The 12,110-nt window shown below is 38.4% G+C and overlaps 1 protein-coding gene across 1 annotated transcript in view; it reads right to left on the bottom strand.

Moving 5' to 3' along the window:
• Positions 1 to 8,579, bottom strand: part of TFB1M (transcription factor B1, mitochondrial) — a 71,411-nt gene extending 62,832 nt beyond the window's left edge. Inside the window, exons 1-2 of the mRNA XM_026505114.4 lie at positions 8,384 to 8,579; positions 5,391 to 5,542 (exon numbers count right to left, since the gene is read on the bottom strand). Of these exons, the coding sequence (XP_026360899.1) occupies positions 5,391 to 5,542; positions 8,384 to 8,516 (285 nt within the window). The 5' untranslated portion in view covers positions 8,517 to 8,579. The remainder of the gene's footprint in view (positions 1 to 5,390; positions 5,543 to 8,383) is intronic.
• Between the last annotated feature and the right edge of the window lie 3,531 nt (positions 8,580 to 12,110).

Raw genomic sequence — 12,110 nt, 5'->3', positions numbered from 1 at the left:
AGAAGGTAAAATGGTCTTTATAGCAGATGAAATAACACATGCAGAAAAGCCTAATAAATCTACAAAACAGCCATGAAGAAGTGAGCACAGCAAGGCTGCAGGATACAAAGTCCACTTTAAAACAGATGGTGTTTCTACACAGTAGCAACAAACAAATGGAAATCGAAATTAAAAATCAATACCAAGTACAATGGCATCAAAAAAATAGGACATAGGGGTAAATTTGACAAAAGATGTGCAAGACTTGTATACTTACAACTACAAAACACTGTTGAGAGAAACTGAAGAAAACCTAAATAAACAGGGAAGCATACCATGTTTACAGATCAGAAACTTATGCTTAAGATGCCATGAGTTCTCCTTACAGTGACCTATAGTTTTAGTCCAATCCCAATCCAAGTCTCATCAGGCTTTAAAAAAAAAGGAAATTGATGATCTAATTTTAAAACTATATGGAAATGCACAGGACTTATAGAATAGCCAAAACAATTTTTGAAAAGAAGGGTAAGGTCGGTAATCAATACAGGTTGGTCTTGGTGAAAAAAAAAAAGACCTACATATCAACTGGAAACAACTGCAAGTCCAGAAACAGACCACCATATCTAAGACCAGTTGATTTTTTAAAAAAATATTTTATTTATTTATTTGAGAGCGAGAGACAGAGATAGCGACAGAGAGCACAAGCAGGGAGGAGAGGGAGAAGCAGGCTTGCCGCGGAGCAGGAAGCCTGACGCGGGGCTCAATCCCAGGACCCTGAGATCATGACCTGAGCTGAAGGCAGACGCTTAACCGACTGAGCCACCCAGGTGCCCCAAGACCAGTTGATTTTTGACAACAGGATCAAGGCAATTCAATGAAGAAAAGATAAAATTTTCAATAAATGGTGCAAAAAAACCAAACTTCTACTCCTACCTACACTACGCACAAAGGTATCTCAAAATGTATCATAAACCTACATGAAAAACTTGAAACTATAAAACATCTAGAAGAAAATATGGAAATTCTTGTTTTGACAATTATTTTTTAAGATAAGATGCAAAAAGCATCAAATTCAAAAGGAAAAAATTGATAAACTGTACTTCATTAAAACTAGGTTTTACTCTTTGAAAGACACTGTTAAATGTCAAAAATGAAAACGTTAAGTCCCATCTGAGCAGAAAGCACTACAAAACATGTATCTGACAAAATACTTGTATCTAAACAATATAAAGATTTCTTATAATACAGTAAATACAAAGACAAAACAAGAAATGCTCAAAATATTTGGACAATTCTCAAAAGATGATATACAGATGGCAAATAAACACGTGAAAATACGTCCAGGGGCACCTGGGCGGCTTGGTGGGTTAAGCAGCTAACTTTTACTTTCGGCTCAGGTCATGATCTCAGGGTCCTGGGATCAAGCCCTAGCTCGGGTTCTGCACTCAGTGGGCAGTCTGCTTGAGGATTTCCTCTTTCCCTCTCCCTCTGCCCGCCACCCTCCCCCGACACTCTCTTTCTAAACATAAATAAATCTTAAGAAAATATGTCCAATATTACTGATTAGGAAAATGGAAATAAAAACCACATTAAGATACCACTATATGCTCATTTGGATGGTACAATTAAAAAGATTAACCATACCAAGTGTGAGAAGTGTGTGAAGTAAAGGGAACTCTCATGCACAGCTGGGGGGAATGTTAAATGGTACAGCCACTTTGTAAAATAGTTCGGTAGGTTTTTTTTGTTTTTTATTTAAAGATTTTCTTTATTTATTTGACAGATGAGGGAGTACAGAAGCGGGGGGAGTGGGAGAGGGAGAAGCAGGGAGCCCGATGTGGGGCTCGATCCCAGGACCCTGGGATCAAGACCTGAGCAGAAGGCAGATGCACAACCAACTGAGCCACCCAAGTGCCCCAATAATTTGGTAGTTTCACAAAAAGTTTAACATACACCTACCATAAGATTCAGACACTCCACATCTAATTCTTTTATCAAGAGAAATAAAAGTATATATTCACACAAAGGCTTGCATATGAATGTTAATGATAGCTCTATACATAATTGCCAAAAAAATGAAAACAACCCAAAATCCATCAACTAGTGAATGGATCTACAAATCTGGCATATCCATACAATGGAATAAGTCAGCAATAAAAAAAAAAAAATCAAACTACTGATTAACACCCAACATGGATGACTCTCTAAATATTTATGCTCAGTAGAAGACATAAGGCAAAAAAGAGCACATACTGTATGATTCCATTTGCATAAAATTCTAAAAAATGGAAAATATCCTATAGTGACAAAACAGAGCAATGGTTGTCTGAAGATAGGGAAGGGGAGGAGGGATGGATGGATTATAAAGGAAAATGAGGAATCTTGAAGGTGATGTTCATTATCTTGATTGTGGTGATAGTTTCAGGAGATTATATATTTGTCAAAATTCGGTAATCTGTACACTTTTAACATATGCAGTAAACTGCACATCAATAATACTCAATAAAGCTGTAAAATAAAGTACTTCGCGCAGTAAGATTTTATGTTGTTTTAAAGATTTTATGTATTAATAACAAACAGGAAAAAAAAATGAAGAACCCAGATTATTTACTTCAGGGAGAACGTACTACTTATGTTGTTCTCTCCAATTCTGAAATGGGGGAAGAACTTAACAAAACCTCAAGTTCCCTGAGGTACCAAAAAATCTCACTCCCCTCCAGAGCACAGAGAATCCGCCCAGCTATAAAAATGTAACAACAAAAAGCAACTAAAAAATAATTAACAACAACAAAACCCTAAAAATGCACAATCACAAGGAAATGCTACAGCATAAAGAGAAAGAAACCCTAGATGTCCAATGCTAACTTGAGCTGTTGGGAGAGAGCTCCAACATTTTCATGGCACTGGGGATTTTTATTCTACTGTTCCGAAGGAATAACTTTACTGTTCTCCTATACCTCTGCCCAGATAAGCAGTCTCCTGATCAATCCTTAATTAACAGATGCCCAAGGCAGAGGGCCAGTAACTTAATTATTTATATCAAAAATTATACTGAGTGCTTAACCAAGTATGAGGCATTCATTTAATCCTCACTACAATCCTATGAGCAAACTGAACCACAGAGGACATAGTTAGCTGCCCAAAGACATATAACCAGTAAATGATAGAGCCTGAGTCAAAGCCAGGCAATCTGACGCTGGAGTCCGTGTTCTTTACCACAAAACTATCCTATAGTGCGTTCACATATTAAAAGAGACTTTTTTTTTTTTTTTTTTTTTTTACTTTCCAACATGCTGATGGTGAAAACTGTATGTTAGCACTATGTTCTTTCCCCTAAGACCCTAAGATGCCTCATGATGGTATCATAAGAATTGGATTAAGACACAAATGACATAGTTTCAGCCAGAAGACATTTTAAAAATTATTACAATTTCTTTAAAAAGTAGTTTTATTAGCTTAGAAACCACTAAAATGGAATCCTTAAAATAGATCACTCCTTCTGCCTTTATTCAGTTTTATGATTAATTTAGTACCTCTAAATGAAAGTGGTTTTACATATTGAAACATTCTTTATAGGAAAAAGAAATCTATTTGATATTTTAGTACCCAACATTTCTTTTTAAGGCAAATTCCTTTCCTGCAATGTAAGACACTAAGAATTAATTTTGCTTCTTCTACAAAAACGGATAAGACAAATACACATTTCTTACAAAGCAATTTACCTTAAAATAAATCTTTATATTTAGAAAAAAGAACACAAAACTTAATAATCAATGCTGCACAATTATTCATTTTAACTATTAAATGACACATTCAGTTCGTTAATTAGATAGGTACATAGACATATAGTCAATCTTTTATTTTCCCATTTAAGAAATTATTGAACACCTATAGAAGAATTATATACCAGCCACAGTTACACGTGGTAGAGATAGAGCAGGGAACAAAACACACAAAAATCTCCATGCTCTTGGCACTGACATTCCAGAAGGGTAAGACAGACAACAAATAAGAAAATATAGTGTATCAGATGATCAGTCTAATGAGACAAATAAAACAAGGCAGGGTTAGGAGTGCAGGGTGTTGGTGGGGCAGCTGAATAGAGAAGCGTGTATTTGCCTTTTAAACAGTCTGTCTTCAAAGATCTTTAGTTGAGATGAGGAAAAGAGAACGTGTAAATTAAGGTGGGGATGAACAGAAATTTGGTTCTCTTCCTTGCCTCATAAGAAAGAATTACGTATAGCAGATGGTAAGATTGAGGGTTAGGAAGTCTCTTCAAATGCAAAAAAGTCAGATGAGTATTCCCCATGTCCAGAAAGGGCTAGAGGAAAAAACCTAAAGGGAAAGCCCTAGATTCTCAAACAAATTTCCTCAAACATTCTGGTAGAAATGAAACATTTTTCAATGATTGCACATATAAGCATTAGACTGTACCAATTTTAAACCAAGTTGTCTCTTGTGTGAAAGTAATAATGCAGATAATTTTATTATTCTGTTGGACTCATTTAATAAACTGCTACTCATCTAAGCCAAAGGCTAAGGGCTCTTCTAAAGTTTTAGAATTACAGAGGAATCAAACAAAAGCCCTTCAGCCATTAAGTCCCCCCCCACCCCCGTGAAGAATTCCCTTTATAAAATCCCTGATAAAATGGGTTTCACTGATTGCCACCATTTAAAAACATATACGTCCCTCCTTACTTTAAATCCACACCTGCCTCCCTCAATTTCCACCTATTTGTATTAGTTTTTAGAAATCAAAATCAGCTATCCTCTTTACTCCACCTTTTCAGAGACAGCTATGAATCTCCTTCAACATGCCCAGTTCCCTCAAATATTTCCCATATAACAATGGCAGCTACAGTTTTAAAGATGCATGTATCACTTCATTCACACCTCATCTTAAATCTATGTGTACAGTGGTACAACTTCAGTTCTTCACTTAAATTCTTACCAAACACTTTAGCTTAACAATTAATCTCTTAAAAAAGCAAGTGTTTTCCCCATGTTTTGCGTGTAGAAATGATTTTCTGAATCTAAATGAAGTTCTCGTAAGTCATGCCAATAACTAAGTTATGATTGGCATTATTTACTTATTTTTGAAGGAATGAGCCAGAACAAGCACAGCTATTAGATTAAAAAAAGATCACACAAAGCAACTAGCTTGTTTAGCACTGATGCATAACGCAGGTTTATTCAAGTAGTGGTCAAAAGACCAAGCTAGGATGCTTGTTAGAAATGCAATTCCCAGACCTCTCCAGACTATGGAATTAGAATCTCTGAAATGGGGCCTGGAGATCTGCAGTTTGAAGAGCAACCTATACAATCCTCGGATATCCTGAGGCTTAAGAATCATGGCCTCAAGATTTAAATTGGGTTTTTGCCTCCTAAAAAAGACATTTTAAGTATCTTACCTGTAATCCAGGAATAAATCGACTATCCTTTTCAACCACCAAAAGTTCAGCAACGTTGGCATTGAGAATGGATCTTGTGATTCCCCCTGGCCCAGGGCCCACTTCATAAACATAAGCATCTGTCAGATTCCCAGCTTTCCTTACAATTTTATCTAGAAGAAAGAACGTTTTAATTATCTTAATAAATTTCAATGTACACAATTTAACAATAACCTCTACAAATTCTTATCAACCATTACTCAACTAATCCTTCATACTGTATTTGTCCAATTATTTAACTCTTAACCTAAACCAACATATAGTGGCCATTCACTATACTACCACATCATAGTTGACCTGTATCATCAGTCCCTTAACAAAAATAGGATTATCATGACAAACTTCCTAACCTAAATATAGTTAATGCTGTATTTTCTATCTGCTCCTCCACCAAACCAATCAATCAATTCCTACAAACTGAATAGGTAAGCATGCACCATGTCTCTAGAGTTGCCAAATACTGAATATCTGAATAAGTAAGACTAGTTTTACATTCAGAATTTCCAGTGCTGCTAGTTTGAAATCCCAAAGTAAAAGGTGCTGGCAGTCTCATTTTTACCTATAGACATCTAGTTAGTCAATACGGCCACAGCAAAAAGTTCCTAGATCATAGGACTAGCGGAAATTTAGATTCTTGGTCATTTTTAGGAAAAAGTTAAACTTATTAGTAGAGGTGTTTTAAGGTTTGCAAATATGCAGATTGATATGGAAAAAATGTTTTGAATTAATCAACTTCTTTAAGCTAGCAGACCTTAAGAAATCATGAAAAAGATTATTGAGGATTCACTGCAACCAATTATCACTTCTGGAAAAACATATAATGGGCTGGTCTTATTGACTGAGATACTAAAATCCAAGTAACTGGGCCTCCTGGGATAGTGGAAATTTAGCCACTGAAAACATACCAGCACTTCTTTGCAGTGTTCACTGAGACTATATAGTACCATTTTTGTATGCTTAAATGCAAAAATAGTTTGTCTTTTTTTAAGATTTATTTATTTTAGAGAAAGAGTGAGGGGGAGGGGTAGTGGGAGAGGGAGAGAATCTCAAGCAGACTCCCTGCTGAGAGCAGAGCCCCAGGCTGGGCTAATCTCACCACCCCAAGATCATGACCTGAGCAGAAATCAAGAGTGGGACACTAAACCAACTGAGCCACCCAGGCGCCCCAAAATAGTTTTGTCTTTTAACTGGTGCTGGGAGGGAATCAGTATATGCTCACCAACCATTCATTTTAGGTGCTTTACATGCTTTCTCACTTTTGCCTCTCACAATCGTTCCAATCCTTCCAACACATTAAGAACTACTATCCCAATTTAACTTCTCTGAACTTTTTAATTTCCTTCTCTACTGTTTCATTTGTGCAAGGTCATCTAGAAAGCAAATGGAAGAGAAGGGACTCCAGCTCAGGTGTAAATTCTAAAGCAATTCTTCCTCCACTACAGACCAAGGCCTTTTGGAAGGAACAGAATTGATACATTAAGCACAGGCATCATGAATTTAACGCAGAGCTAGTATAGTGGAGAGGTCAGGGGCTCTGCCTGCAAACTTTTCAGGCACATTCAAATACAATGAATATCAAAAAGGCATGGTCAATCCAAGAAGCATCTGCTCCCACCTGAGCGTCTCACCTCAGACAAGTACTTTAATCTCCCTTCACTTCGGTTCCCAGAGAAGAGGAAATAGCACCCGGATTCCAGAATTTACTCCTGAGAGTGAATAAAGGCTCACACAAGATACTGTAAACAAAGTTTTTTTTTTACATTGAAAATATAAAGACCTATATTTTCCATCTTAAGAATGGTGCTTTATAGCTACACAATGTGACTAATTACTGGCAGACAAGGCTGGTTCTAGTTACTACTAGAACTAAAGAATTTTAGAGGTGGGTAACCGTTTAACGATCTTGCAGTAAGGGCCTTCCTCCAATTAACAGATGAGAAACTAAAGCTTAGTTAAGCTATTTACCCAAAGTCATATTTCTACTAGCAGAATAAAGACTCCACATCCAAGAAATAAGACATCTTATTGATGGTTTGTGGACTACACTTCATTTAACTGGAAATGAATTTTCTGGGTATGATTTGATCTTTTCAGCTTCTCGAGAGGGGCCAAAATGGAATTAAACAGCAAAACCTCAAATATGGTAAATATTCCAAAGGTGAATTAGTGGACATATTTGTAATACATATTATTCTTGCAACCTCCTTTTAGAAGAAAGTATCACCAAGAAATGGGGGTCGCCGCTAATCCAATGTATACCTCTGTCAAAACTCATCAAACTCTACACTTCAAACTAGTTAATTTTACTGCACATAAATTTTACCTCGTAATGACTTAAAATAGGAGTGGGAATGTAAACGTTCTAAAAATGTAAGCTCCTTGAGGACAGACTTTGCCTTGTTCACTCCCAAAGTGCATCTCCAGCACTGGCACATAGTAGCTTGTCTGATACGTATTTACTGAATATTTGCGCCCTCGAGGGTTCTGGATTCAACAAGTAAACGTTTAAATAACGTAATCCCACGAGTGAAACTTCTTCGACATGTTATTGAAAAACTTCCCGCACTAATTTAAATCCTGGTAACTTTAAATTGCATGAAAAGCAAAACTAGTTACACATGCAGTGCCCTTTTATAAACACGAGATTCGAATTTCCACAGCCGCCTTTCACGATACGCGACCCCTGCCTCCCCTAGTGTTTGCTCTGCGTCTACACAACCTGACTTCACTAGCCCACGGCAAACGGCCGCGAGCACGCCATTCTACGGGCGAACAACACATTCCACGCTTCTCCTGGGCGGTGCTCCGGGGTTCTTACAGCACAAAGCGGGTAGAAGGACCTGACCTAAGGCCCGCTGCACACTGCCTGACCCCAGACACCCGCCCTCAGGGTCCGCGCGAAACCCCCGGCCCACGTCCCCGGGGATGTGGGGGAGCACTGAGAAGCCAGCCACCTGTCAGCTTCAAGTCCAGGAGAAAATTCTGGGAGAGCTGTTTCGCTGCTTGCAGCCTGAATAATTTAATGATTTCTCGAATCGTGGGCAACGGCGGGAGACGGAAAGTGCTCAGCGTCCCAGAGGTAGCCATGAAGCCTCGCGGCACCTCGCAAGTCTCACCGCGCACTTTTCGCGCAGCTATTAAATCATTCAGGGCGTGGAAGGGTGGGCGGGAGCAGGGAAGCATTAAGGCCCGCCTCCGAGCCCACCTTATTGGTCGGATGTACTCGCCGGAAGCGCGTGACAGACAGGAAATCTAGGCTCACCCAGAGCGCATGCGCTGCGTCTCGCTAAGCGCGGTGCAGGCTGGGTGCGCGCTGCTTTTCGCCCTTGAGGGTTGGAGGATCGGGGAGGGCGGGGTCTCTCCTGGGTGGGCGGTGGCCAGAGCGGCCCTTGGGGGAGACGGGGTGGGCCGGGGCGGGGCCTGGACAGGAACACGGAGGGGCGGATCAGAGGAGCGTGGAGCCCAGGAGCGCCCCGCGGTGAATTCGCCTGGCGGAGCGACATGTCTGATTCCCCTTTGTGGATAATTGCGGGAAAGCCAATGATTAGAGGCAAAACTATTGGTTGCTAACAATTTTCTCTTATGGTGGATGTTTTTAGAACGTTAGCATTGCAGGTGCCGGATGGCAGGTTTCTAATTTCTTTCAGCCTTAGTTTTCCATCTGTTAAATGGACACATGTACCTTAAAATTGCAGGAACTAAAGGAGGACAGTCGCCTGGTGTACAGATTCAGAACATAGTGCAATGCATGGCATACGGTAAGCCCGTAATCAATGGTGGCCGTTACTTCTGTAATGACCTAGCGGGTGAACGCGATCAGAGGGATTAAACAGTAGGCGCACAGTTTGCAGTGAGAAGGCCAAAAGTAGAATCCAGTTCTTCTGCCTCCTCTACACGTACCCAATGAGAAAAACCGCCTTGTTTAGAGTTCAGGAAGCGTGTGCACGTATATCAAATATTGCACGTATATCGAATATTTGTTTTTTGAACCTTTCACTAACAGTTTTACGATATAAATGTTACTAGTCTCAGGTTAGAGCGAAAGAAACAAAAACTTAGGTGATATAAGTTAACTGATATTCACAAAGCTAGAAAATTGTGGAACCCAGATGCAATCTAAGTTTCTGGACATGTATGGTTGCTGCTCTTTCTAGTCACCTGCCTTTGCAGTGAGTAGTAGTTGCCACTGCTTGTTTGCCTTCCTAAAGTTTTCTTATCGCCTTGCATGCTCCAATTATTGCACTCTCTACTTGTAGTAATTGGAAAGGTAAGGATGAAAAGGAAGGGAAATAAACATAATAGTAATAATAGCTAACATTCATTGAGAGTTTCCCAAAGTACCAGGCTTCACAGCTGAGTGCTTTACAACTATTATCTCATTAATTGTTACAAAGATAAAGGCTTAGGGAGGTTCAGCAATTTGTCCTAGGCTGCTCAGCTACTAAGTCGTGGAATCAGGATTTCAATCCACAAGTCTGTGTCCAGGGCCTGCTTTTTAAGCAGTACAGTCAATGTTGAGAAGTCATTTGACTTGCCCAGGATCGCACCGCAAAATACAGAAAGAAGATTTAGCTGAACTTCTAAGTTCTGATCTCATGGGCCACAGGCCTCAAGTTAAATTATTTTTAAGTTAACTAATGTATGTTAATTCTATAATCTTATTTAAATAAATGGAATATGAATCTGAGTATAAGCTTAAGTTTACAGTTTTCCCATGGCTATTTAACTAAAACAATTACAACATATATATGCAAAGCTACAAAATCAATATAAATGATGCAAGACGTTAAATCACTGCTGGTAATGCAGACTGGCAGGATTTTGTTTTCTTAAAGAGTTCAGCTTACTAAGGTTATAGTGTGCCACGTAATGATTTTTTCATCGGTCTTTTGGATCTAAATTACCAACAAATTTTGCTCAGAATTTTTGCCATTGTACCCTGCCTTTCCCTTGGAGGAACATGGAACCTACCTGTTAAAGTCTGCTCGTATCTGTTTTCATTAACTTGAAAACAAACGAAGTTGAATTACTTGGCGCTAGTGCTATCCTGAATATATGTTATATGGCTGCTATAAGGAGGATATTCAGATGATCTAGAATGTGCTCACATGAACTTTTTTAAAGATTAGCACCAACCATCATCAGGTTGCCTGGGTGGCTCAGTTGGTTAAGCATCCAACTCTTAGTTTTGGCTCAGGTCCTCATCTCAGGTTCTTGAGATCAAACCCAGCGTAGAGATCCATGCTCAGTGGGGATTCCGCTTGAGATTCTCTCTCCCTCTCCCCCTGCCCCTCCAGCTCATATGCTTTCTCTCTCTCTCTCTCTCTCAAATTAATAAATTTTAAAAAAGATTAGCACCAACATAAAAAAAAACAAAATTAAAAGGAGTAAAAACACATTTATATGGAGAATTTATGGATTCCTGAGTATTTATCCTTACATCTAAATAGGAGGATTATTGTTTTATACCATGCTACATTCAATAACCAACATTTGTGAGGTTGCAACCTATTATTTACAAAGTTTCCCAAGCTACTTCACTTAATTCTCATTTCAATTCTGTGATGTAGCTTTACAAGGGTATCAGGTGAGCACTGTTACGGTGCTGGTTAAGTGTGCAGCTGAGTCTCTAATTCTGAACTTCTGAGTCTACTCTGCTCTTTTACCTATGGCATGTGTTAAATAATTGTTGAGCTGAATTTTTAAAATTCCATTTTAGAAGAATCTTCCAAGTTTTTAATAGTTCTTGAGATCTAATTTTTATCATCATAAATACTGATCCTCAGTCCTTTAATTTTCAGAAAATTATGCATAACTCCCTGCAAAGCCTATGAAATCAGCAGGGGGTATTTCAGTAGTGTATTTCACATATTAATGCAAACAGTTTTATCCCTTAAAAGAGAAGTATGCAGTTTCATCAGTTTTGAAGCTTTGAAGTAGCTGCTTCATCTAGATACAGATTTTAACATGCTAAAATATTATAATTAATACAGAAATTACTAGCCCCACCTATCAGTGAAGATGAAGAACTACAAATGATTCATACAGCACTATAATACAGAATTCTAATTTTCATAGATCCCAGAAGGGTTATATAGCAAAATTACTTATTATTTTAGTATTTATTTTAATGAAAATGCATATGTGACTTTGGCAAAGTGATTTAGTGTCTATTTATAGAAAAAGTGCTAATTCCAAAAGGTTGTCATTTTACAGTTCCCTGAAATAGACGTGAAAGCCACAAAGAGCAATATCTTTCTGCCCTGTGGGAATTTTCAGAGAAAATTAAATGTGGCTTGGAATTGCCAAATTGAACTTTATAAAATGACTATTATGGTATGTAAAGTGCCCTTTTCTGATAGTATTTTATAATTTCACATATTATGACTCAATGCTCTTGAGAAATATTAACAGCTGCATTTTGCACATATTTAGGTGGTTTTTTTTATGGTTGTTTGATGCCCACTGTTCACAAAGGAATCTAGTGACCTACCTAGAGGGAAGAAGGAAATACATGATAATTCTGAACAGACAGACCAAATACTTACTGTCTGGGGATTGAAGCAGGGCAACTTGTGGCAAGCCACACAGGCTAATTGCCTGTGGGAACCATGTAACAGTTACACTAGTTTTAAAAATACAGTGTTTATCAGTATTCCAGGCAGTACTTGAAAGCCTGCG

This window comes from Ursus arctos, unplaced genomic scaffold (genome assembly GCF_023065955.2).
Source record: "Ursus arctos isolate Adak ecotype North America unplaced genomic scaffold, UrsArc2.0 scaffold_13, whole genome shotgun sequence".
Taxonomy (NCBI): domain Eukaryota; kingdom Metazoa; phylum Chordata; class Mammalia; order Carnivora; family Ursidae; genus Ursus; species Ursus arctos.
This window is presented reverse-complemented; position numbering and strand designations above follow the sequence as displayed.